Source organism: Giraffa tippelskirchi, chromosome 12 (assembly GCF_054371585.1).
Source record: "Giraffa tippelskirchi isolate mGirTip1 chromosome 12, T2T-mGirTip1v1.2.pri, whole genome shotgun sequence".
NCBI classification, from domain to species: domain Eukaryota; kingdom Metazoa; phylum Chordata; class Mammalia; order Artiodactyla; family Giraffidae; genus Giraffa; species Giraffa tippelskirchi.
The window spans coordinates 102,916,604-102,943,534 of record NC_137286.1 but is presented as its reverse complement, the minus strand read 5'-3'; the positions used below and the strand labels follow the sequence as shown (position 1 = coordinate 102,943,534).

The 26,931-nt window shown below is 54.9% G+C and overlaps 2 protein-coding genes across 2 annotated transcripts; both read right to left on the bottom strand.

The window, feature by feature from the left end:
* Positions 1-2,731: 2,731 nt before the first annotated feature.
* Positions 2,732-9,086, bottom strand: CDX2 (caudal type homeobox 2). The gene is made up of 3 exons (XM_081546701.1): positions 8,546-9,086; positions 4,875-5,020; positions 2,732-3,988 (listed from the first exon to the last, which is right to left on the bottom strand). Exons 1-3 carry the CDS (start codon positions 9,084-9,086, stop codon positions 3,755-3,757), a joined length of 921 nt encoding a protein of 306 aa, XP_081402827.1. The 3' UTR covers positions 2,732-3,754.
* Positions 9,087-17,248: 8,162 nt separating this feature from the next.
* URAD (ureidoimidazoline (2-oxo-4-hydroxy-4-carboxy-5-) decarboxylase) lies at positions 17,249-25,766 on the bottom strand. The gene is made up of 2 exons (XM_081549369.1): positions 25,592-25,766; positions 17,249-17,586 (listed from the first exon to the last, which is right to left on the bottom strand). The coding sequence occupies exons 1-2, from the start codon at positions 25,764-25,766 to the stop codon at positions 17,249-17,251; spliced, it is 513 nt and encodes a 170-aa protein (XP_081405495.1).
* Between the last annotated feature and the right edge of the window lie 1,165 nt (positions 25,767-26,931).

The window sequence follows — 26,931 nt, the reverse complement described above, 5'->3', positions numbered from 1 at the left end:
ATTTGAAAAATGATCCTTGTTCAAACATCCACTGTAAGGACCCTTGAGCACTTCAGAGAAGATGGTTCATGACTAAAAAAAGAGGAGGAGTTCATGTCATTATTGAGGTCTAATCATAAGTGTACCCCATAACTTGCATCTGCTTACATTGCATTTGTTCTCCATTTACAGATGAGGAAATGGTGGCTGGGAGGTTGTGATCTTCCCAGGGTTCTTAAACTGATTCTAAAACAAGATGTGAAGAGTGCTCTTAAAAACCTAAAATCTCTTCCTAAGATTCTGTAGCTGAGATTTATTTCTGGTCCTTTCCTCCTCTTATTTTCCCCAGGTGGTTGTGAATAACAACAGCCAGAATATTGCTGTTTATGTGTTTAGATTTCTATTTAAGATCAGTATTCTTGATCATTGTCAGCCTCCTGCCTGATAGTATCAGAGAGCAAGGAAACTCATTGAAACTTTCATGGCTTTCAACTAGCAGCCCATCTTGTTAATTTTATGAGATGAGTATGATAAAATTATGAATTGTTTACAGGAAAAAGAAAGACTTGGCCTGCTTTCTCTACATATATACCTTCTTTTTTACATGAGTTCCACAATACTGCTGCACTTCCCCCTTTGTTTATCCTAAGTTCTTGCTCTTCCCATATATTAATATCATACCTATATTTCTGTAAATTTTTTATAAAGAAACGTCTTGTGCAAAAAAACTTTTGGTGGGAGTAGGGCGCCCTGGGATCTTAGTTCCCTGATCAGGGACCGAACTTGCGCCCTCAATAGTGGAGGAGTGGAGTTTTAACCACTGGATCGCCAAGGAAGTCCCCAAAAGACCCTTCTAGAAGAGTGGACAGCTCCCCTCCCCTAAATTTGCTTTTCTTAAACATGCACCAGATCCAAGAATTTTCTGCACCTGACCCAGTGTGCACCTAGCTTCCTCGGGCCCTTGGCCGCAGCGGGAAGGCTCTCCACGCGGGTCTGGGAGCAGCGGGATGGGAGAGAGAAGTCTGGGGCTTGCACCCCTGGGTCTCTACTGCGTCCCCTTCCTGCAGAGGCGGCGAGCAGCGCGGTCCGGGCTTCGGCTCTTCCCAGGGTGCGCGCGCTCCCTGGCGGCCGGAGCGGGCACAGGTCGCCGCGGGGACCCATGGGCTCGCTCCCTGCGACCCTGGGCACAACGCCAGCGGCGCTGGGACCCGCGCGGCCCTCTGCTCACAAATGAACCCTGACGTCCGGACGCCGGCCTTCCCAGGCCTCTCCAGGCCGCACTGCCCGCTCGCGCCGCGTCCCCGCGTGGGTTCCCTGGGTGTTGGCTCTCGGGGCGGTGCCTCGGCGTAGGGGGGCGCGGCCCTCATTCCCGGCGGCTGGGATGAGGCGACAGGCGGGCAGCCCGCCGCCCCGAGTGGGGGTCCCGGCGAGCCCTCCGGACGCGCGGGCGTCGGCGCTAGGGGCCCGCTCCCCGGGAAGGGGAGGCCCATGTGATTGCTCGCAACGGGACCATGCCGACTTTTGGACCTCTAACCACTAAGCAAACAACCCTTGTGCTCGAGCTCCACTGTCCAAACAGGCTTTATTGACAGGCGTTTCACGGCAACGCATAGCAACCGCGCCGGGCCCCCGGGGACCACCGGCTGCCCCGCTGCCCCCGCCCCAGGCACCGCACGCGGCCCCTCGCCCCCAGCCCCCCGGTCCTAGGCGCCGAGGGGAAGGCGCCTCCCGGAAGCGCCGCGGAATCGGGGCGATGCTGCAGGGGGCATTCCTGCCTCGCAGCTCGGCCCGTCCAGCCCAGCCCTCGGGGCACCTCCTCCCTCGGTGGAGGCGCCGATCCGGGCCCGGAGCGGCCGCGTGGGGGGCACAGCCTCTCTTCCCGCGCCCCGCCGCCACCGAGCGCGCCCGGCTCCGCGGCTTCCAGGACCAGAAACCTCAAGGGCAGCAGTCCCGTGCCCAGCCAATCTCCATGAGGATCTCACTTTGCTAGGTTTCCAGTTCTTATCTGGGATAGGGGCGAGACCAGGGAGGGAAGGTGGGGGAAAGGAAACCGCACGGGACAAGATAGGCCATGTACAGAAGGTGGTCGTGGGAACCTGGGCTTCCCAGGTGGCGCTAGTGGTAAAGAACCCGCCTGCCGATGCAGGAGACGCGGGTTCGATCCCTGGGCCAGGACGATTCCCCTGGAAGAGGGCATGGCACCCCACTCGAGTCTTCTTGCCTGGAGAATCCCCATGGACAGAGGAGTCTGGTGGGCTACAGTCCATGGGGGCAACTTAGTACGCACGTTCGCGGAACTCTGCCTTGGGGAAATAGACGATCCAGTATTTTCACTTGAATGCTGGGCATCCTGGGGAGAAGAGACTGACCTATGAAGGGACTGCGAGTGATGGCCTCCGTGTGGACTTGACGTGACTCTGTGAGGGGCTCTCTCGCGCCCACTGCCCACCATTCCCCTCGCTGAGAAGCAGCTGGGCTTTCAGCTGTGTCCTGCCTACAGGCACCCCCAGGAGAACCACGCATTCCACAAGGCAAGGCTGGGCTGCGGCTTGGGGGCAGGGCAAGTCCCAGAAACCGCTCCCTCCGGCTTCTGGTGCTCTGGGGTAAAATGAGGTTGTCCAGATAACCTTCTCCACCCCCCACCCCCATCCCGATTTTCCTAATTCTAGCTTGCAAGGAGAGAGGATATTTCATTTCTTAAAAAAAAAAATAATTTCAGACAAAACCTGATAGGCGATAAATACAGAATCTGAAATCTGGAAAGCTCCTTTATCTCTTTTCTTTTTAGAAAAAAAAAAATTCAACTGTGTTCAAATACCACCCCCACCCCCACCCACCCCCATTTCCCTTCACCATATCACTTCTCTCCCCATGGATCCAGAAGGCTTTTAAAATGCTGGCTTGGATGTTACACAGACCAACAACCCAAACAGCAGCAACAACAACAGAAACTCCCCCTTTTTCATCAGCCCCAAGATTGTGAAAATCACAGGAAGTCCAGGTTGGCTCTGGCATTTATAGCACTGACATACATTCAGCCCAGAGAGGCTCTGGTGACAGGCATTCTAAACAAGGCCCTGTCCCAGCTGCACCACCACCCCCTCCTTGTCAGGCCTGGAGTCCAGCAACCACCCTCTCACACTACCATAGACGGTGCGCATACACCAGCCAAGCCTCTCCTGCACTTGGAAGGGAAGAGAAGAAAGACAAAGACCTGGGGGTTCTGCACACTTCGGTGGACCCAGGTCTCCATCTTAGCTGTCTCTGGCTTCTGCAGCTTAAATCTTGCCTGCCCTAGAGGTGAGAGGGGCCAGCGGGACCTTGGAGGGCAGTCAGTAGACCTAACCATCTTGGTTCCATCCCTGGCCGTCCCCTGAGCCCCTTTCCCGCCTCAGCTCCAACCGGAGATGTATGCTGCAGATCTGGGAGGCCACAAGAGCTGAGAAGCAGGGGGTTGAAAGGCTGGTCTTTTTCGCCAGTTGCCAGTTCAGGCAGCGTGTCCGCCGGTACTAAAGGAAGCACAGGTGTCTTTTGCCATCTCCTCACTTGGCAGAAAGAGTCAGACGGAAAAAGTCGAAATCTAGGAGAATGTCATCCTTGAGGCCCCCAACCACACTCGTCTTTCCCCCAGGCCCGCGTTTGTTTCTGCTCTGAGGGCTAGGTCAGCTGGTGAACATTTGTGGGTGAGAGGGGAGGGGGTCTTTCCTGAGGGTTCTAGCAAGAGTCCATGCTCCTCATGGCTCAGCCTGGAATTGCTACTGCAGGCTGCTGCGGGTCACTGGGTGACAGTAGGGTTTAACACCCCCCCAGCTGGCCCCAGAACCCCAGACACCGAGCCTTGCAGAGAAGACACAGGACTCAGGGGCTCCGGGACACTTCTCAGCGGACCTGGCTGTGGCTGGGGAGGCTGCGGCCCAGAAGGCGGGGGCGGCTGTTGCTGCTGCTGTTGCAACTTCTTCTTGTTGATTTTCCTTTCCTTTGCTCTGCGGTTCTGAAACCAAATTTTAACCTGGAAAAAAAAAGTGGAGAAAAACAGAAGGCAGTGAAGAAGATAGCGAAAGCATAAAGGGACAGTATTTGACAATAGATCCAATGCCTCCTTCTCCAGCCAAACAGGTACCCTCTGCACCCACAGGACGCCAGCCCTTCACCCAGCTTTTCAAGGGACAGCCCATATAACAGCCCAGTGCTGGAGCTTCTCCCAAGCCCAATTCAGCCTCAAGAGGCAAGGGCCTCTCTCTCCCTCTTTGTTCCTCAGGTTTCTTTCCAGAGCAATCTTTATCTACAACTTCACTGGAAAAGTTCAGAGTCTCAGAACCAAGGAAGACAGAAACTGCCAGGCCCTTTCTACACCAAGCAAGGAGGCTAGGGCTGGATGTACTTCAAAATGACAACCTTTGGCCTCTCAAAGCTAAACAGAAATGTAATAGTCCTTGCCTTGGGGCTGAGAATGAGTTTTAATGAGGGGTTTCCTGGCTGTGAATTTGACAATATAGAGCATTCAGGAGCTAAGCCTCACCCCTCCATAGTTTTTCTGGACAGGGGCTGGTATCCTACACTAATTTTTCCCCCAATACAGAGCTGGGTACAAAAAGAGTAAGTCAGTCTTTATTGATCCAAATTGAATTCTGCATTAAACTACACTCAGTTTTTTTTGTTTTGTTTTTTACCTCCCAGATCCCCCAAAATAGAAAAAAAAATAACAATATACATATATTTTTTTAAAAAAGACAACTAGACGTGAAAGAAGCCTTTTTAAAAAGCATCTAGAAGGAAAAGTCTCTCGATCTTCTTGCTTTAATCTGCCCACAGAACTAGGTGGATCCCGGGGCCTGGCTTCTAATGCTCCTCACTGGACTGTCCCAGGCCGTGACAGGGCCCTGGAGGGTTCCCACCTGCCTCTCCGAGAGCCCCAGCGTGGCGGCCAGTTCCGCTTTCCTCCGGATGGTGATGTAGCGACTGTAGTGAAACTCCTTCTCCAGCTCCAGACGCTGGTGGTCCGTGTACACGACCCGGTATTTGTCTTTCGTCCTGGTTTTCACTGTGGAGAAAGGTGAAGTTAGCTCGGAGAACTGCAGGGCAGCCCATCAGTCATGGGTAATGACAAACCTCCCTAACCCAGGAACAATTTCTCTTCCTCCATCGCCCTGGGGGGCCGCGGTTTGGCTGGTTCCTGCTGAGTCTGACAAGACCCCCCCAGAGGGTGTGGGCAGGGCGCTATTCAGGACAACTAACTTAGTCTTGGAATTAAGTGGTTTTTGAAAATTAAAGAGAAACTAAAAATTCATACAGGTAGCAAAGATTCAGACACGACTGAGCAACTGAACTGAAAAATTCATACAGGTGATAGCAGAACCCCATCAGGGGTTTTGTAAAGCAAATACAGCACCTGAGCTGATGAGGCCCAAAAAGAAAACAGTCCTGGGAATCTTCAGATTTTCAGGCCCATCAGAGGCAAAACAAAAAACAAACAAAAAAAACACCTCACAGTAAAAACAGCTGGGATTGTGGGTATGTGGGTGGGGGGGCAGATTCCCTTTCTGTTTGTTTTATTAGAAGTGGAAAGGGGGTGCAGCAGCTGACAGCTGTCCCCTCAGGTCACTAGAAACGCACCCGCCCGGCGGCTCACCAGCCCTATCCGGTGGAATTCTGAGCAGGGATCTGGCAGGCCGCTAATTCCTCTCGCTGGGGACGCTCTATACCTGGGCGAACCTGGGTTGGCACACTTTTCTTTTTAATCCTCCATTTATTTCTGCTGCAAACCCTGCCAGAGCTATCCTGACCAGTGATCTATTGCTCATTGGATTGAGTCAACATATTAAACCTTGCATTGATTGTTTTACTGAAGGGCCTTGACAAATAGTGCGACTGCAGTCGGAGCAGGCCGGAGCCCGGCGTCTCCACCGGGTATGTCCCGGGTCGACCCTCGGCAGAACCCCCCAACTCAGTAGCTGTTCTCGCTCGGCCCCAGGTTGGGGTCTTCTCCCCCAAAAGAACAGGTTCAATCGCCCGGTGCCCCGGGGCTGCAGGAAGATCTAAAGGGTCTGGAGAGTTGCTCGGAGGTGTTTAATGCCCCGCAGGCCGACTTTGTTCAGGTAAAACCCTTTGCAAACCACAACAAAAGCGCCCTGGGAAGATACAGGCCGGATCAGAGGGAGCTCCCCGGAGCCGCTGAAAGGAGAACACAGCCTCAAACAATGCAGGACAAGGCGATCTTATCAAAGAAAAGCCCTTTCAATGCCTTAATAACAACCGCGTTCTGTTTGAATTACCACTACTGAGCAAATGGCGGGCCGGCCTTCATCCCCCTCCCCGCCAGGAGCATTAACATCAACACGGCGGCGGGCGCATTTGAATGCGCGCGGCGGCCCCGACCCTGCGCCCGCCGGGAGAGGAAAGGCAGCTGACACGTCCTGGGAACCTGCGCTACCGCCCCCAGCCCGCCCGCGGTGGTGGCCCCTTCGTACAAGCGGAAAACTGAGGATCAGACTAGATCACCACGCAGATGGTGTACCGGGGCCAGGTGGGAGCCACAAAGGATACCTCCCCGGGCCGGAGAGCCAGGCGCAGGGGAGTTCTCCGAGCCGGACTCTCCAAGGAGCGGGACTCGCCTTGGGGCCCTCGGGAGCGGCTCTGGCTGGGGGCTGTCCTTTCAGTATCCGGAGAGGCAGCGCGACCAGGCCCCCAGTGTTCTCTGCAGCCCACGCCCCGAGGACCTTGGAGATGCCCCGCACCCCCTGGGAACCAAGGAGGGGGCTGGAGTAGGGGAGAGATGAGAGGGACTTGTCAGAATTCATTATTGACTGCGAAAGTCACCACCCTCTTTCCGGGCCCTAAAAGAGACAATGGCAGGGCTGGGAAGGTGTATATCAAAGCGGACCGGGTCGGGTCCCACCCGCCCCCCCCCACTCGCCCCATGACGGATGAGGCTCCGCGGAGGAGTCGGGCTCCGGCCGGCGGGCCGCCCCACATTAACATCACAAGGGCGCCCGGCGCCGACTGCGGCCTTGCCACCTTGGCGCGGGACTTCACAGCGGCTTCTCCTCCGCTGACCTCGCGGCCCGGGCTCCGGTGGCACGCCTCCCTCTCCCCCCACCCGGGCCTGCTCTGCGCGCATTCTCCCGGGACGCACCAAGGGTCTCCCTTAGGCCGCCCCGGCCCCGCGGGCCGGCGCCCCAGGCAGGCTCAGGATAGCCAAGGGCCTTCCTCGGGCGCGCTCTCTGTCCAGGCGAGGTCGCCTCCTCTCGGGGGAAGGGACCCAGCCGACCCTCCAGGTCGGCCCCGAGGCCTCCTCCCCGGACTGCCGCAGTTCCCCGCGTGGTGGGTCCCGGCTTGTGCGCAGTGACGCAAAAAACCGATCCCCGGAGACAGCCCCCAACGGCTGTTCTGATTTATGCGGCTGTAATCGGCTATAAAACCCCTGCAAAGTGGTCATAACCTGCATGCCGGCCGGGCTGGGCCTGAAAGGAGGGAAGAGGAAAAAGCGGAAGTGCAGAGAGCTGGGAAAGACTTCATGGAGGGAAAGTGGAGCCAGCAGGATTCTCCCACCACACCTACTGGAGCTCCTTCCCCACTGGACACAGTTAGACGCCAGACGGGGCAGACCCGGAACCCACGAGCCTACCCAGTCCCGCCAACCCGGGATCTTTGCAGAGACATCTCTGGAGCAAGCTCGTTAAACGATGTGCGCGCACACACACACACACGCGCGCGCGCGCGCACACACACACACACACACACACACACACACACACTAGACCCTGGGAAGGAAGGTTCCGGAGAAACGATCTCCGTCTGGAGCAGAGGCTGAGCGCGCACCACTCCTTCCTCCCCTTCTCCCTCTGCAGACACGAGGGGACTCCCGGGGTGTCCTGTCCCAGCTTTCCGGCTTTTGATTGAAATGACCCCTGCGCAGATCAAAGGTCTGAAGACCAGGGTGCTCCCCCCACCCCCGCGCGGCACCTCTTCCCCACTGAGTTCCCGGGACCAACACCTTCTTTCAGCTTCGGCAACTTTGGCCGGTTTCCCCAGAGCGAGAGCTCGGATCCCTACCTTTGGCCCCAGTGGCTAAACCTGGTCCCTCGCGCGACCGTGCCGCCCTCCTGGGCCCCCCCACCCCACCGTCTCCTGCTCTTCCCGAGTGGCTGGGACGGGGAAGGACGGCGTGCCGCAGATGGTCTAGAGCCCGGCCCTGGGGAGCTGCAGGGGAGCCGCTCACCAAGCGAGGGCGGGCGGCAGGAAGCCGGGAGCACGCGATCACTGCGCTGCAGCCGCGCTGCGCCACGTTCCCGGGAGTCTCCCGAGGGTCTGAGGACCCGACCTTACGAAGGAAGGGCGGTGGGAAAGAGGGAGCCTCCCCTTTGCCTTACGCTGAACGCGGCTCGTGAGACCAGAACCTCCACTCTCGACCCCGCTAGCCCCCACGCAGGGGCTAGAGCAGCAACCCCCGGGGGGAGGGTCCAGAGCCCCTAGACGCGGTCGCCCCGCCCCGTCCCCCTTGCGCGGAGTCCCCGGATTGCCCGGGATGCATGGGGACCGCGCCTTCCCCCGGCGCCCGCCGGCTCACCTTGGCTGCCCAGCGCCGGCTGCGCGGGCTTCCGCATCCACTCGCACAGGTTCCGCCGCTGGCCGCCCGGCGACAGCTGCTCGGCGGCAGCGGTGGCGACCGGCCCGGGGGGGCCGGGGTTGAGCGTCTGCAGCAAGCCGGAGGCGCAGGAGGGCGCGGCGGCCGGGTGGTGCGGGTGGTGATGCGGGTGGTGGTGCGGGTGGTAATCGGCGGGCCCGCTGTAGCCCATGGCGGCGGCCGGGGAGCCCCCGTTGAGGCCGTGCGCTACGGCGTTGGCTGCGGCCGCCGCGCCCCCCGGCGCGTAGCCGTTCCAGTCCTCGCGGAGCGGGGCGCCGTAGGCGGCCGGCCAGGACGGCCCCGGGGACTGCGCGCTGTCCAGGTTGGCGGCGGCGGCGGCCGCGGCCGCCACATGGTAGCCGCCGTAGTCCGGGTACTGCGGGGGGCTGACGAAGTTCTGCGGGGCCAGGTTGAGGCTGCCAGAGTGGCGCACGGAGCTGGGATACATGCTCACGTCCTTGTCCAGGAGGTAGCTCACGTACATGGTGGCGAGGGCCCGACGGCGAACCTCACCATGCTGCCCGGGGACCGACACTGGAGGCTGCCGGGGGGCGCCGCGCTGGCCAAGGGGGCGAGGGGGCGCCGGAACGGCGGGTGGCTGCTCCCCGGCCCGCGGTGCTTCGCCGGCTCCTCGCGGCGCTTCTGCCTCTGAGGCGGTCCCTGCCTCGGGCCTGCCTCCTCCCTCCCTCCCTCCCTCCCGCTCTCTCTTCCTTCTTTCCTCCCACCTCCTTTCCACCAGGCTGCAGAGGCGGGGAAGACCCGCCACCGGCTGGCGTGCGGAGCCCCAGGCCGGCAGCCTTACGTGATTAACGAGTGTTTACAAGACTCTATTAGTAATGACACAGACACCAATGGCTGGAGACGTCGAGGCGCAGCGCGCACCCGGCGCACAACCCCTAGAAACACGATTTGCATTTTAAAAGATTAGGGAGGAGGGGGGAGCTCTTGAGAGGGCTGCGACCCATCACAGCTAAATATTCAAACCTTTATTGTTAAGAGCTTCCTCCTTCCAACCTTGGTGCACTTTAACCTCCAATCACAGGTTCAAAGAATGAAATCAAGAGACTTGCAAAAGGGGGTGGAGGGGTGGGGAGAGCTATCTTGGTGGGAATCGGGGTTTAGGGACTGAGAAGTAGTGTTTTTGCATTTGCAGGGAAGGGAGGGGGTGTCTAGAAGAAGCTCCTTCCATCCCAAAGAGAGAAAGGGAAGCCATTGCTTTGATGACAGAGTTTCTGGCCAGCCCGAGAAGTGACCGGTGGAGCCGGGAGAAATAGGCCTGTTCCTTTCCTCTCTGCACCCCTGGCCAGGCTGACTGCGCCCCTCAAACAACTGTCACCGCTGATCATTTGTTTTCTTCCTCAAGGAAACAGCTGGCCCTCCACACGAGATAAATTAAGACCCTAGCTGCAGGTCACATCTCTGAGTTCATCTGACATTTGGGACTCAAATTAAAGCTATTAATTTTTTGAAAAAGCATTTACACTCCAAACTCAGAAATCTTAACTGCAAACCAAGAAGAGAGTGGTAGTAGTCAGGCTGGTTGGGGGGGGTGGTAACGGAGGGGAAGGGAGGGTTTGCTAGGGTTCTGGTGTTTCTTGAGCTGGGTCCTGGTGTGTTTGTTGTCTGTGAAATTAAATACTTGGTTTAAAATCAAGGAAAAGGGACTCGAGGATTTCTGCTAATGTCTACCTAGGTATGTATATGTCATACAACATACCAGTGGCTTAAAACCATTCTCATTTGCAAAGTAAAACATTTCTCCAGAGAAAATAGTTTTTCATCTCCAGGGGATAGGAAGAGACCCCCGAGCCATCATTGATGATTGCTTCTGAAAAGCCCCGAGTGGGGAAGGGTCTTGGATTTGGTGGCACTGTGTCCTGGGCTGAAAGTGGCGGCCGTGCAGACCTGTACTGCACGGCCTGGCTCGGGACCCGCCAGGACGGGTCAGAGGACAGGAGCTCAGGGTGACCAGATTGGCTCGGGCAGGCGCCCATCTCGGTTCAGCGACCACGGGGAGTGGGGCCTGTGGCTGCCTTCTATCTCCGCTCCGAGCCCAGACAGCGCTGCTAGACTGGGGTCTGAGGATCGCAGCGGCCCGGGCAGTGCGCTGGGCGGGCAGGCTGGGTGGCTCTGAGTGCTCCAGGAACCAGGGGGGCGCAGTGGCTCTCCTGCAGGTCCACCCTGGTCGGTTCTTGCCGCCGAGCGGTCTCTGGTGTTTGTCACTTCCTCGTGTGATCTCTGGAGCTCCTTCCAGTGTCCTTTATCTCCTAGATCTTCACATCTCCCCAGATCAGGAATAGAGCGGGTCTTGTCATCTTCTCCACTTTACAGAGGACAGCCGGCCAGCCGCAGAGCTCCGAGAGGCCAGGCCCCAGCTGAAACAGGGCTTCAGATCTCCTCCTTGCTGATCCCTCCTGTCCTCTGTGTTTCCTAAGGAAAGAGGTTAAAATGGAGGGGGGCGAGTGGTAACAAACTGGGCAATCAACTGCTGAAGGCTGTAGCAGATCATCTTTGTGACTCTCTCCGGGCCTGGCCTGGATAACTGAATGTCATGGACCTCTTGAGAAATAAAATAGGAAACAAATTACAAAGCCCACTACAGAATCCAAGTCACTGAGTTGGGAGGGGGGTCACGGGGTGGGGGGGGGCGTCTGTGGACCTGGATGGGGTCGGGATGTGGGAGGTTAAGTGGCGGGAGCATTGCAGACGTTTGATCTAACAAACATCTTCCTCCTCTTCCTGGGAGACACAATCCCTCTTTCCGCCTCCCCCCCCCCCGCCCCCGCAGCCCCCTCCCAAGCCTCCAGCTCTGGAAGCCAAGGCCCAGGCTTGCGCCCGAGTCTTCGGAATGTGGGCATTCTTTGGGACAATCGCTTTATTGGGGACAGCCAGCCCCCTCCGCCCTGCGGTGACCGCTTCCTGCGTTTTTATGGCCGCTGGCCGCTGGCTAATTGTCCGGGTTTTCCAGCTGTGTCTCCCCTCTGCCCTGGAGAAAGGGCCCTGGCCTGCCTGCCCAAATGCTTTGGGAGCGGCCTGGGTTGATCTGGCCCCAGGGGTCACGCCAGATCTCAGAGAGGCCCATGCTCACTTGGGGTGTGGAGTGTGACGGCTGGAGAGAGGACACTGGCTGGTGTCCTTCATGAGGAAATGGGCCCTCATGGCAGTAGCATGGCCCCACCGTGGTTCTGAGCCCTGGGCTGAGGGTGAGGGGTAAGGAGGCAATAATTATGTCCTTGGACAAACTCCTTGGAGTGGAAATATCCCCTTGTGTCTGGGCTGCTCCCTCAGTCAAGAGGGGGCCCATCTGGGTTCCTGCAGGGGCAGGCTGTCGGGAGCAATCAGAGAGGGGTGCAAGGTGGCTGATGGGAAGAGAGCCTGGTGTCTTTTCATCACCGTGGCTTAGCCTCTGAGAGCCCTTTGTCGGGTTCCTGACCCCTGGAAACCTACTCTGGGTGGGGAAGGGGAGGCAGCTCCTCCGGCCTCTGGGTGCAGGTGTGTGGCCCTGGGGGAGTGCAGGTGCCACCTGGGCCAGGCCCCCAGCAGAGACCAAGGTGCCTGGTGGCTTTCTTAGAGCCTCTTGGCTTGAGCTGAGAACCACCCTCAGTGGTCATCCCCAGCCTTCACTCTTCAAGGCTCTGGCCCAGCTTACCGGTACCTGGGTCTCCAAGTCTTGGGAATTTTGGGGCTTGGGTGGGGCTGGGCCTGAGGCTGTGACCCCACGGAGCTTGAGTAGGCTTCTTAGGGCAGGCCAGGGTGGGAAGAAAGAGACCCAGGTAAATAAGAGGGTCCGGAAGACTCCGGGGGCAGGCTCCACTCAGGTTATCAAAGGGATGTCTCTTTGTTACTGACAGTATCGGGGCCACTCCACATCCCTCGGAGAGGGTCCGGGCTTCCAGGATCCCAGCTGCTGGCAAGGGCAGGGGCACAGAGCTGGGTAGGGAGCAGGAGGCACCGGAAGGGGTGGGCCACTCTTCCAGGGAGATGAGACACTCCTTGAATCCACAGATCATTGACAGGGCTGCCTCTCTGCTCAAAGGTCCCCAGGGTTTGCTCCAGCCTGGGGGGACCCTGCTTTTCCCCATATTTGTGGCTTCTGGAACTGGGGCACCTGTGACCCTTGACATCTAGGTAGGGCAGGCTGTCTGTTCCACCTTACCAAGCAAACCTACTTTCTGAAACCCTTTCAGATCAAGGAAATGATCCAAAGAGCGCTGCCCTTGCAAACTCCCTCTCTTGCCCTGCACAGGAAGCCTTCACCCTGCACTGACCTGAATTCCCAGGAGAAATAAGGAAGAGCAACAAGGAAGAGAGTGTTGTCTGATAAAACCATTCAGCTTGGCAGTCTACACTGCTGTGGGAAAACCACTCAGTCGCTGTGTAGTTTGGAGTTGGAGAGTTTTGGGGCCAACAATGGCATGAAGTCAGCAATCCCCTCACAAAAAGGAAGCCTCTATAAGGGGTGATTTGACCCCCAAGAAACCCTGCCCTGCTGCTCGGCTAATGTCTCTTGGAGGGAGATCAATCACAGTGTCCTCTCTGTAGGGTCTCCCTAGAGTCCGCTGCCTGCTCAGTTCCATCAGGTCACAAAGGAGCACAACGTGTTCATCCTGAACAGCAGGGAGGGGCTGCAGCTGCCCACAGCTGCCCGGCTTCATTCACAGGCACGTCCCCACCCAAGGGAGTCAAGAATGTTCCCCCCAAGCAAACTGAGTCTCTGGTCCTGCCTACCTGTGGGAGAGTTCCTGAAATTGTGGGAGGTCTTCGGTGGGCTAGACGTTTAACACTCAGGGTGCATGAGACTGGAGAAAACAGTGAGCTTTCTCATCCAGGGGCAAGAAATAATTTTTTTTCCCCTCCACTCAAGGAGAGCTAGGAAAAGAAAAAGCCTCAGACGAAGGGCTGATATTTTGGTGCAGAAATCTGGTTTGGCCCACTGGCTGCAAATTATGGAAACAAATGGTGGTTGCCCATTTTCTTCACCACCACCCCCCGCCCTCCCCACCCAACCTGCTAGAATCAGTCCGTGGATGTTGTACGACTTGCTCTAATTCTGTGTGATGCGTGAGCACAGGGCAAGAATTAAAAGCCTGAGAGGGAGCACTCACTGTGGGGAGGACCCGGCCCCCAGGCCTGCAACACCTAAATGCTATCACATGGCTTTGGCGTGGAGTTACCGCTTGTTCCCTCACCGATGTCTCGTGCCTAAAGTGATAACCTTTGTTTGTCATATGAAAATATGTTCCCGGGAAGCCCTACACAGCAGGCTCTATGTGGCGGGCTCAGGAAGGGGCTCAGGTAAGGGTGCAGCTCTTCTTGGGCCACTGGGCCCATTGGAAGCTACTCTCTTGAGAGGAAAGTCGAAAGTGAAGTCGCTCAGTTGTGTCCGACTCTGCGACCCCATGGACTGTAGCCTATTAGGCTCCTCTGTCCATGGGATTTTCCAGGCAAGAATACTGGAGTGGGCTGCCATTTCCTTCTCCAGGAGATCTTCCCAGACCAGGGATTGAACCCGGGTCTCCTGCATTGTAGAAAGATGCTTTAGCTTTACCGTCTGAGCCATCAGGGAACTCTTGGGGGGTGGGGTGGGGGTGGGGGACAAAGGACTTCATGTCCGTAGCCTTTGCATTTTACAAAGGAGCACTCTGAGGCCCAGAGAGGTTGGGTGACGTTCCCAAGGTCACACAGCTAGCTGTTCCAGTCACTAACATGAAATGAGCTATATACAGGTGCATTCTTTGTAACCCAGAGCACTCTGTACAAATGTTAATAATTACTAAGGCTTCGGGTGCCACCCTGAAAACTGCCTCCCCAACCCCAAACCGACTGGTGTCACGGGGAGGGGGAGACCAAACTCCCCACCCCCACCCCACGCACCAAATAGTTTCAGAACAATCAGATCGAGCTGTTGTGACAATTCTGCTTTCCAAGTCCTATTTATTATATTTCTCCCTTTCAGGGGCACCTGCTAATTGCGGTGTATAAGTTTATTGAATTGAACTCCATCCAGATGTTTCTTCAATTGCCAGCAAAAGTATCCATCTATCCCACAGTTAATAACTTTCTGTAAAAGAGCTCATCTTTATTTTTTGAATGGGAACCCACATCCTGTGGCTAACCCCTGGAAATGTGTCAAATTCAAAATGAGTAAAGGGAATGCAAAGAAATCGGCTTGTCTTTCTTCTCGTCCTCTACTTCCCCAGCAGTGTCCCTACACCTCTTTTGGACACACGACCCTAAAGGTACCTGTATGGGTGGCGGAAAGAGACCCCCATTCAGTTTCCTGTCACATAGGTGAGTGGGACCTGGGCTCAGCGGTTCCCAGCGGGAGCATTGTCCCGGCGCCTCCGCTTGCCAGCTGGTCTTGAACATTTCAAGGGGGAGTGACAGTGGGCAAAGCAGCACCCCTATCTCAGAAGGCAGTGTGTGTGGAGGGGGTTGAAGAGTTATTGAAACTGAAATCAGCTCTTTGCTCTCCAACTTAGAGTTGCTATCATAGTTTTTTTTTTTTTTTTAATGAATTAGTAAGTACGAATATTAACTATTCACCCCGGAAACCACACCACCACTTCTGCACCCCTTCCCCCGACATCTCCAGGCCACCCAGCAGTCCTGGCTGGTGCCTCCGCTGAGGCTCGAGTCCGAGTCCACAGTCTTGCTGTCGGGTTGGTTTGTCTCCCGCATCCTGCGCACCGGAGCACAGAAACCAGAAAACATTCCCAAGCCCATCACTATCTGAGCCAAGATGTGGCCAAAGAAAACTGCCCTGCCAGACCTCAGCAGCCTCAGGAGAGCCGCGGCAGGAAGACAGCGGTGGGTGTCGGGTGTCCAGGGTCTTCCTCACACCCCCTGGGTCCACTGCCAGCGCTCAGGGCTTAGGTAGAGGCTCTCCCCCTTTCTCCCCCAGCTCCTTTGAAGGGGCAGGTCCAGCACCTTCTCCCACCCCGTATCCCCTCCTGAAGAAACAAACAATTTTGCGGACAGTCTTTGAGCCCTTGAAATGTTAACTGTGTAATAGTAGACACCAGATGGTCCCTGAGCTGCAAAATGCAGCTCCTCACCTCTAAAAATAGGGCTTCGGATCTGGCCCTGGGGATTCCAGCTTGTCTTAGCCTGAGCATATTTATATAGGGGTCCCTCTGTCTAAGAGGTGGGCTCAACCTAGGGTTGGGCAGGGTGCCTTCAATACAGTTTATTATTCTCAGTCACAGGTCCAGCCCTTGGTCCTTGTGTCCGGGGCCAGAAAACCTTCTTTTCCAAACAGCAGGTTTCTCTCTTGTGTCAGGAAAGCCCCCAGGTTACCCTGGCTAGAGGGAGGCAGGCGTCTAGCCCCAGGCCTAGGGGCCCCACCTTTGCACCCAGGTGCTTTGTAATATACACCTGGTGCTCCCACATCCAGAGAAGGCTCTGGGGACTCCCCTGGCCCCGCTGCCCACCCATGGCAGGGGAGACCCTGGTCTACAGCAACAGTGGGGCCTCAGCTCACCTCTTGGCTCCCCCACCTCCTGCCCTCCCCAGCCTCCGGCCTTCACCCTCACCACTAGCAGGCAACACCTGTAAGTCGGCAAAGGAGAGCGGGGTTCCTGGATTAAAATTCCCGAGCTACCACAGTGGCTTCTCTCCGTGGAATTTAACCCCCAACCAAGGGTGCTGCTGCACCGCTTTTTATGGAAAGGTTTTATTGCTCCTGTTGCCCTACAGACCCCGGCTGGTCACTAATGGAGGTTCGTGTCTTCAGAAGGGCCAGTTCTGCTTTCATGTCTTACTCCCTCTGCGGTGAGGAGGATGGCATGGCTTGTTTCTCCTCTGCCAACAGAAGCCTAAGGAGCGTTTTGTTGGAGTTTGTTGGACCTTCTGGTGGGTATGACTGGGAGAGAGAGAAAGGTGGTGGGCGCCTCCTGTGTGAGCGGACACACTAGACACCAGTTCTCTGAGGCTCTGAAACCCCAGGTCCGGCCTCCTCTGGCCAGAAAGCTTGCTATGAGAACCGATTTTCCTCCGTTCCCCGCTTTATCAGTGCTATAGGGCCGTGAACCTTCAGGCCCCTCCAGCTTGGAGAAGCCCCACTGCTAGCCTTTTCTGCCGGCCCCCACCAGGTGCCTCCCCAACGCCGGCCTCCGCGGGGCTCTCTCCCGCCCCCCATCCCCTCAGGCCGCTTCGCCAGTCCCAGCTCAAGCTCCTGTGTTTGTCCAAGTTCCAGAGAGACTCCTTCCACTCTCATGTAAGTGTCGGCGCAGCAACTAAGGTGGGAGAAAAAAAAAAGAACAGACAAACCGCTGGAGAATAAAAGATTCCTTTTCTGTCCGTTTTGTTTTGCGGCCGGGGGTATAACAGGAGAGGGTGCGGAGCCAAAACGAGCTGGATAAGCGCTTTGGAATCCGCATAGGCTGGTGGTGTCAACGGGCCGCAACGGGAGTGAAGAATTGGAGCAATTAGCTGGATACATCGGTGGCAAAGCCCGAAACTATCAACAGGTATTTTGGCAAAGGGTGTGCGTGTAGGGAGGGGGACAGAAGGGCTCGTTATTCGTGCGACTGTCTCGATTCGCCCTGCGTGCACAGGGATGGACTCCGTTCCAAGCGCATCGCGCGCGCCCACGGCCCTGGCGCGTCCCAACGTGCGTTCCGGGGTCCCCGGCAGGCGCGGCCGCTACGGCTGCTCCCCGAGCAGGTCGGCGAGACGCAGGTGGCAGATCTTCTTCACCTCGCCCAAGGCGGTGCGCAGCTCCTGCGCCGGCGGGCACCGTAGCCGGCGCGCCAGCTCGCGGGGCGCCGCTGCCGGGTCGCTGAGGCGCACGGCGAGCACGAAGGGGAAGCCGAAGCGCGCGCGGTACTCCGCGGTGAGCTCGGTGAGCCGGAGCCGCTCGGCCGCGCCCAGGTTCTGCAGGCCCGCGGTGCTCTGCTCCCGCTGCGACTCGGCGGTGAGCCGGCCCCACTGCAGCTCGCGGCCCGCCAGCTCTGGGTGGCAGCGCAGGACGCCCTCCTGGCCTGCGGAGAAGCACAGACAAACGGCGGCGGGGGCGCGTTATCGCCCCCGAAGGGCTTCCGAGAAAAGCAGGGTCCCGGGACGTGATGAGTGGCAGCTCGGGGCGCCCAGCGCACCCGCCCCCTCCAGCTCGTCCCAAACCCTGCGCCCCTCCAGCCCCGCTTCATTCGGCCTCGGTCGGGGCCCCGGGGGCGGGGCGGGAAGTGACAAGTCTGTCCTTTGAGACCTTGGGGCCAGCAGAGCGGCGGGGAGCGGCCGCGGAGGCTCGGAATTTACGACTTGCTCGGGAGGGAGCGGGAACGCGATAAGAGAACCCGAGCGTTTCGTATCTTTTCAAAGTCCTTTGCTCTCAGGGGGGCTTTGATGTCGCAGAGGGCCGGACACAAGGGCCTGAAGACTTCCTGCAAAAGCCACGGAATGGGTTTCGCTCTGGAAAGAAGGGCGGGGAGGATCCACAGGGATAACATCCTTGGGGCTTGGCAAATAAATGCCCAGGGTTTTGTGACCCTAAGTGTGAGTTCTGGATTTCTGGAATCAGGCGTGCAAAGAGCTTTGCAGATGATTAACTGGAAAGAAACCCATTTCCAGCCGAATCCTACGGCCCTTTGAACGAAAGTGGCTTCCTCCTTTTAGGAAAACAGCACCACTCACCACCCACCGTGTCTGAGGCTCGTTTCCCTTCTCCCACGGTAGATCTCAAAACAATTCTTGGAGAACAACCTTTCCTGGGAAGGCAGCTTCTCCTCATCTCCAAACACTGGCCTGAAATTGGCCACCCGTGGTGTGAGTCCTGCGATTTCAAGTCCTAATCCAGGGGGGTTTTCCTGAGCCCTAGCCAATCATTTTACTTAGTTCTCTAAAGGGAGATTTAGAATCCGTGGGGCTGGGCAAGATTTCAGATATGCTAAACAGGGAACCCGATGCGAACAATGGGGCTGATGACACCTAGCTTGGTGAGGAGTGGCAAGGATTGGAGACAATTCATTTACCCAAACAGCACCTGATGCTAGCAGTTTTTCAATAAATAGCCATATTACCTGTCCTAGTAAACTCAGTGTAACTGGGCTGCTCTGCGGCTGGAAGCTTCTGTCCCTGGGGCTGAGGAGAGGCATGGGGCTCCTCTGGAAAGGGGGATCGCGGATTCTTCCTTTAATTAGGGTATAAACTCCCCCTGCTTAAATCTTATAGTTTCTGCCCAATTAAAGGACGACTGGGATTGTTGACTTGTGGACCCGTGTCCTGAGAGGTGGGAGAACTGGGGTGGGGGGGACTTCTGCATTGAAGAGAGGCTTCATCAGAGGCTCAGAAAGGAGTAGGTGACCTGCCCAAGGTCACTGAGTCAGGAAGCTGCCTGCGTGGGGCTCCTGGGCTCCAAACCACTGGCTTCGGGGCACTGGCTGCCCCTTCAAGATTAAAGGTAGTTTAAAAGGAAACTCAGGTCACCAGTCATCCCATTTAGGTAACACCCCCCATGTTAGAATACCTCTCCTGGGCCTTGCAAAGCTGGGGTGCTTAGTCCCCGCTTCCAGCGCATCCGGGTGGCGCGAAAAGGTAGGTAATAAAGTCCCTACCTGGGTGCCCCCAGCCCTGGGCCGAAGGGCGGCTGTGCCGTGGAGGCTGCCCAAGCCTGAGACTGGGCGCCACCTGAATCCGCTCCACACACACCCAGTCTGGACCCCCCCAAATGGACGTGGGCGGCGGGGGCCTGGGAGGGTCACAAGCCCTAACTGCAGGCCCGCCCTGCGCCCCCTCCCTGTTTATTCAGATTTTCAAAGGGTGGGGAGGTGAGGGGCTGAGACCCCGCCTTCTCACTGAACTCCTCAGCTTCCCCCCACCCCCATCCCCACCCTCACCCCCACCCCCCATTTCTTACTCCGCAGAGGCCCGGCTCCAGCGCAGGGGACGAGGTTATTGCTAGGAGGACCTGGCCGGGGGTGGGGTCCGTCCCCCAGTGGCCCCAAACAGAACCCTGGTCCTGTGGGTGGTCGCCTGCATCCTGGACCTGCCTCTTCTTTCTGGCCCTGACACCTGGCTTCTCTCTCTGCTGGGCTCGTCCCTCTCTTGAAAACATCACCTGGGGTTAATGTTTGCCCAGGACTGAGCCTGTTTTCCGCTGGTGGCAGGAGACAAGGGGGATGAGAGAAGCGCAGAGCAAAGAGAAGAAAAGAGATCAGAAAAGAGGATTTACACACACACACACACACACACACACACACACACACACAGCCCTCAAATATAGGTAAAAGAAGATGGTGCGGGGAGGCAGGCAGGGAATGGTAGCTCTGGAGAAATAGAACCTGAGCCCATTGAGCCAAGGACTCCATCTTTATTGTCTCAAACCACTGATAGGCCCCTTCCAATCCTTCCTGCCGGAGAGCTCTGTCCCCCCTCCAGTGCTGCATCTTCAGTGGCCTTAAGCCCCAATAGGAGGCTGGGGACCACGCCTGGGTACTCCCCGCCTCCCCACCTCAGCCCTGCAGTTCCCCTACCTGGAGTGCCCAAACCTGGCTGGGTGTCTCACTTCAGGCCTTTCAGTACTGTCTGTCCTTCAGTCTCTCCTAAAACCTGAGACAGCACCGCCTCTGCCATTGGCATGGCACGGTCTGGAGATGCAGGTGTGGACAGGCATTGTTTGCTGCGACCACAGACCAAGAATCTCGGCCCCTTGAAGAGTTCCTGGCACGGAGCCGACAGTCCTCATTTTATTAGCAGACGGTGGTGGCCTCTGAAGAGCAGGCGGTTGACCTGGAAGCCCATCAACATCCTCCAGCGTCCCCACACTGTCCCAGCTGGTGTGCCCTCACTCCTGTCCTGTGCATAGCCTGGGCGAACCTCTCTATCCACTTGTGTTCTGGGAGCCAGCGCCTCCTTCCATGTCAAAGGCTACGATTTCAACCATCAATCCCCCCGCAGCCCCCCCCCATCACTGTCACTTCATCAACATGCAAACCGGCCCTAAAACACTCAACCCTTAAACAAAATGAGCACCGTCTCTTGATTTGCCTGTGGTCCTCTAGTTCCTCCTCACGTCTCTGCTCCTCCTCACAGCACAGCTGCTCGAGGGGATTGTCTCCTCGGCATCTCCACTTCGTCTCCTCGCCTTCCAGGTTCACCCCATCACACTTCCAGCCCCACCTGACCTGCCAGGCTGCACTGCTCAGGTCACAGGTGACGGACAGCTTGATCAAGCCAATGGCCAGTGCCCTGGCCTCTTCTCTCTCAGCCTCTTGGCAGCGTGTCACGTGGTTGGCCCTCTCTCCTTGGAAGATTCCCATCATCGCTTACTCTCATCACTGGTCCAGATCAGTGACACAAGTGCTCCTGGAGTCAGTCCTCACACCTCCTCCCTTCTGATTCATACGGATGCCCTAAGTGTTCTCATCTAGCCCCCTAGCTTCAAATGCCATCGATTCTTTCACGACACCTGGGGCTAGTCTAGTCCCCAGCTTTCCCCTGAGTTCCTTTATTATGAGCCAACTGAACACTCAGTATTGTCCTCTGGGTGGTTACTTGGCATCTCAGCTTTGCCAAGCTCCCATTCTCCATCCTGTCCTCTCAGTGCCGAACTCTTCCTTCTTGCAGAAAACAGACCAGCACCCACTCAGTTGATCATATAAAAAACACAGGTGTTATCCTTCATTTCGGGCTTCCCAGGTGACTCAGTGGTAAAGAATCTGCCTGCCAATGCTGGAGCCACAGGAGATGCAGGTTTGATCCCTGGGTTGGAAAGATCCCCTGGAGAAGAAAATAGCAACCTACTCCAGTCTTCTTGGCTGGAGAATCCCATGGACAGAGGAGCCTGGCAGGCTACAGGGTCACAGAGTCAGACACAACTTAAACAACGATACAATAATCCTTCATTTCTCTTTGTTTCTGACCTGCCTTCCTGCCACAAATCTATCAAAAACACCTGTTGGCTCTAACTAAAATTCATCCTGAAAATCCAGCCACATCTCTTCATCTCTCCTGCTCCAACCCTAGTCCACCTGACCATCACCTCTCGATTTTACTGGTACTGCAGGCCCTCCACCTGACCCCTTTCCTTACATCCCTCCACTCTCCACCATTCTCCAACTGCCTTGGTCTTTCTTGTCACTTCTTTAGAAAGACCTCTTTTATTACATATGTTCTATCCTAATACAAATGTTCTTCTAATAGTTTCTAGAATTGAAATGATCCCTTTTAATGTATGTTAATCCTGCATCTCTTCACTGGAATGTCAGCTCATTGAAGGCAGGGACTCGTCTTGTTCATGGCTCTGTCTCCAGGGCCGGGGACAATTCCCCAAGGAAGAATAGGCACTTAGTGTTTATTGACTGACACTCTGTGGAGAAAGTGCTGTACATTCTTTGACTGAACGAACACATCTTAATAGCCTCATATAAATACCTTACAGCCTGCATTGAAGGAAGTTATCAGTATCCAACTCTTTGATGCTTTCAACAACTATCTTCTGAAATAAGTATTAAGTAATGAATCATGGCATTATTGCTATTCTGAAATGCCACAGAAAGATGCATGATTAACTGTTATGACATTTTTATTGCTCTTTGATGTTTAATACAAATCACTATTGAATTTGTTCATTACTGGCCGTGTGTGTGTGTGTGTGTGTGTGTGTGTGTGTGTGTGTGAACCTTGTTCCCTTTATTGTTGCCATTCCTCTGGCTTGGGAATCAGGAACTGATTGGCTTGAAAAGGTATTTTGCCAATTAGTTTTGGAGCTAAATATTAGTCCTATACTGCCACCTACTGGTCAGTAATCACCATAGTGTCTCCGAAATGAACTGTCAATCTTGGCTTACTCTTGAAACAGAATTTTCAGTTTTCTTTAAACGGTAGAGGGTTTTCTTAGATCATCTAAAACAAATCCTTGACCAGATAGATCATCATAACCTGAACATCTCTATAAGGGCCCTTTTAGTTTTAGGATTCAAAGACTCCGTTACATCCAGTTTGTTGTTTACTATCTAAGGAGTAAGGCGTCCCCGATGGCTCAGTGGAAAGAATCTGCCTGCAATGCAGGAAGAAATGGGTTCAATCTCTGAGTCAGGAAGATCCTCTGGAGCAGGGAATGGCAAGCCACTCTAGTATTCTTGCCTGGGAAATTTCACGGACAGAGGAGCTTGCGGGCTACAGTCTATGAGGTTGTGAGTACACATCCAAGAAGAAAAGCTAGACTTTTACTTGATTATTTTAAAAACTAGGGAGAGGACTTCCCTGGTAGTCAATGGTGGGGACTTCACCTTCCAACGCATGGGGTGTGGGTTTAATCCCTGGTTGGGGAGCTAGGATCCCATATGCCTCTTGGCCAAAAAGCCAGAACATAAACAACAGAGGCAATATAGTAACAAACTCAATAAAGACTTTTAAAATGGTCCACATTAAAAAAAAAAAAAAACTTAAAAAAATAAAACCCAGCAAGTTCCCTGGTGGAATTCTGGATTTTCACTGCTGCTGCCCGGGGTTCAATCCCTGGTCTGGGAACTGAGATCCTGTAAGTCAAGAAATGTAGTGAAGGGGAAAAAAAAGATAAAAAAAATAATAATAAAAATAAAACCCCAAATATCTGGTACATCAAGCATTAACGTTATTGAATAAATCAGTGAATGAATAGATGAAGTCCCTAGAAACTGTTTCTAGATTTTGCCTTTGAATTTCCAGAAAATTCTTCAAAAGCTTTTGGGTTGATTATCAGGGTTTGTCTCAGTTTTCTTATCTGTAAAATGGGGATAATAATGATAATCCTTATTTTATAGGATTATTATGTGGATTAAGGGGGTTAGTAAATGCCAAGTGTTGGGAAAGGTGCTTGAAAGACAGCAATAGTAAGGCGAAAATGCATCATCAGGGGTTGTCATCATTATTTCCACCACTAACTCCACTTGCCTAATACCATGAAGATGATTAGATAGAAGGAAGGTGATTAGAGAGGGCTGCGCTCCCGGCTGCCCCAGGCAAGTGTGGCCGCCAGCACAGGGCTGAGAAGCAAGCTCTACCAGCAGGGAGGTCCCTGAAAGAACTGCCTGGAGTGCAGAAGCAAGCAAACGCCCAGGTGGGTCCAACTCCCTCCAGTGGTTTTGTCCACTGACACGCTGCGGAAGTCACCCCAGTTAAAGTGTATGGGGAAGGGTAATGCCAGGCTCCACCATCTTTCAACATCCCCTTAGGAACGATTTCATTCATTCCCTTAGTAAACCTTGATCATGTTCTAGTGTTCTGTCCACGGAGTGGGATGGGATTCTGACACTGGCCCAGATACAGTGGGTCCCTCATGTTTGCAGCCAGCTGGGCTGCGGGGTAGGGGTGGGGGTGCTGCAGGTTCAGCTTTGGACAGCCAGTGGGTGAGGGTCAACAGGGCCCCTACATTCCTACTTGTGGCAGGTGTGGGATCTAGTTCCCTGACCAGGGATCAAACCTGGGGCCCCCCTGCCCTGGGAGCTCGGAGTCTTCACCACTGGACCACAGGGAATTCAGGGCCTCCACATTCCTGTCAGCTTGGTTTAATCCCCCATCCTCCCCTCTTCCTGAATGTACCTAAAATGAAATAAAGGAGCCCCTTGTTTGGGAGGCTCCCTCTGACCTCTGAAAACCTTGCCAGGCCGGGTGTCAGAGCCCTGGGCTCACAGGCCAGGACTGTTGTGCAAGAGAGCGCCGTGCCCACAGCCCAGCTCCCTGTGGAAGCCCCTCTGTGAAGACAGCTTGTCCCCTCGAGATCCCCTTAGCCAGTCCAGGCTTCTCCAGGGACCTTGAGAACAGCCCGGGAGGCAGCCTTGGCCGCTGACCTTTGGCCTGTGAACCCCTGGGAGGCCGTGTGTCCTTCTGAGTCACCTGGGATTGGCCTGACCCCAAACTTCCCTCCTCTCCCCACCCCACACCCGCAAGGGCCTCCTTTTCTATTTCCACCCGAAGGAAATCGGCATTTTCTACCCCTTTCTCCAGAGGGATTTCTTCAGACTTGTCTTTCCTCCCCCACCTCACACCCACAGGGAGCTGCTGACCTGAGGGACTTTACTTTCCTCAGCCACCTAGTCCAAACTGGCCCTTTCTGGTAAAACGTCAGCCATTCTCTCTTTCCCCCCAGGCTCCTCAGATAGTCTGATAATGGAGCAGTCTCCTCTCTTGCATAAGGGACATTCCCAAAGCCAACGCAGGGCCGAGGTGGTGGGGTGGGGGGGCAGGCACCAGCCTGACCTTTGATCCCTGAGCAGCTTTGAGGCCAGAGGAGGCAGCCACCGGTTCCTCTTTCCTGGTAACCCCGGAGCTTTAATATTTAACAGCCAGTTTACCTGAGCCAAGGAACCTTGTTTCACTCTACTGTCCACTTAACACTGCAAGGGCTTGACTCTCATTTGCAAAAGTCTGAAGAAACTCACCAAGCCTTACAGCAAAAATAAATAACTAAATATACCAGGGATAAGCAACTAGGATCAAATATCTCAAAACAGTTTGATAACAAAAAAGAAGTAGATTCACAGATGAGAAAACTAGAGGTTACCAGTGGGGGGGGGCACTATGGATGGGGGAGGGGAGGCTGAGTCGATTGGGTCTAAGATAGACTCGGGAATATATCTTACAAGACGGAGAATACAGCCAATATTTTGCAATAACTAAATGTAAAGTAACTTTTAAAAACTGTGTTTTAAAATCAAAAACAGCCACAAGACCTCTCTTCCCCCCATTTTAAAAGAAATTTTTTTTGGCTACACTATAGCTTGTGGGACATAAGTTTGAGCAAGCTCCAGGAGTTGGTGATGGACAGGGAAGCCTGGTGTGCTGCAGTCCATGGGGTCAAAAAGAGTCAGACACGACCGAGTGACTGAACTGAACTGAACTGATGGCTTGTGGGATCTTAGCTCCCAATCAGGGTTCGAACCCAGGCCCTTGGCAGCGAAACCTCAGAGTCTTAACCACTGGACCATCAGGGAATTCCCTCCCCCATCTTTTTGATAACCACACCTGAAATCCCTCTGTGGAGACTCTCAGCGTCCAACCCCAAAGCCTTACCTGACTGTGGAAGACCATCAATAAAGGCAAAAAAGTGCTTCTCTAAATCTCCCAAGTCAGAGAACGGGCGCTTGGACCAAACTGCAGCTGCAATCAGAGGACATCTCTCAATGACATTTCCGAACACATCCACAAATTCCCCAAAGTCCATGGAGTTGACCTTCTTAATGTCCATGGCTTGTGCTCCACTGGCGGTGGCAGGACTGGGCTCCCCTCTGGGTGAGTGACTGACACGTCTCTGCTCGCCGAATTATATTTGCTGAATGCACAGGCTTGGTTGTTTTTTTTTTTTTTTTTGCAACACCAGCTTGGCATGTTTTAAATGCCTCTGGGAAAAGCAGAGATCCAGAGTTCTTGTGCAATCAACAAACACAGGCTTAAGGTCTAATCCAGGGAGCAGAGATCTTGCAGAGGGGGAAATGTGTCCAGCCAAACTCTTCCCACCATCTAAGCAGGCAGAGGCCATATTCAGCCTCAGCATTCAAGCCAATTAGCCTTCTGGTGCCATTAACATTTTAGCCTGCCTGCTTACTGTATTTATTTCATGACTGAACGACTGACAGCAAAGAAGTCAAGGAACTTCGCTTTTCAAAGGGGGTAAGTCTGGTGCCAGAAGTACCATCATTACAGGCCATGTCTTCAAATATGGAGGAAGATAAATATGTATAGGCACACACACACACAGGGCTTCCCTGGTAGCTCAGTTGGTAAAGAATCAACCCACAATGATACAGGAGATTGTCTGCAATTTAAGAGACCCACGTTCCATCCCTGGGTTGGGAAGCTTCCCTGGATATGGAAATGGCAACCCACTCCAGTATTCTTGCCTGGAGAATCCCATGGACAGAGGAGCCTGACAGGCTAAGGTCCATGGGGTCGCAAAGAGTCAGAGGTGACTTAGTGACTAAACAACAACCATATGCATGTGTGTGTGTGTATGGGGGTGGGGTGGCTAAGTTGTGTCCAACTCTTTGCGACCCCATGGTCTGTAGCCTGCCAGGATCCTCTGTCCATGAGATTTCCCTTGCTCGAGTGGGTTGCCAATTCCTTCTCCAGGACCTTCCTGACCCAGGGATTGAACCCATGTCTCCTGCATTGGCAGGCGGGTTCCTTACCATTGAACCACCAGGGAAGCTGATATATATGATATGTATTGCCTATCATATACGTTGCACAGATATGTGAACACACACTGGATCCTGTATCGTGTGTGAAGTTTCAGGCAAGCAGCCCAGTGTGGAGGGCCTACTCCCAGGAGAGCTTGGATCCAGGCTCTGCCCCCTACTAGCTGGCATTCGTCAAGTTATTAAACTTTTCTGAACCTCAGTTTCTTTGTCTGT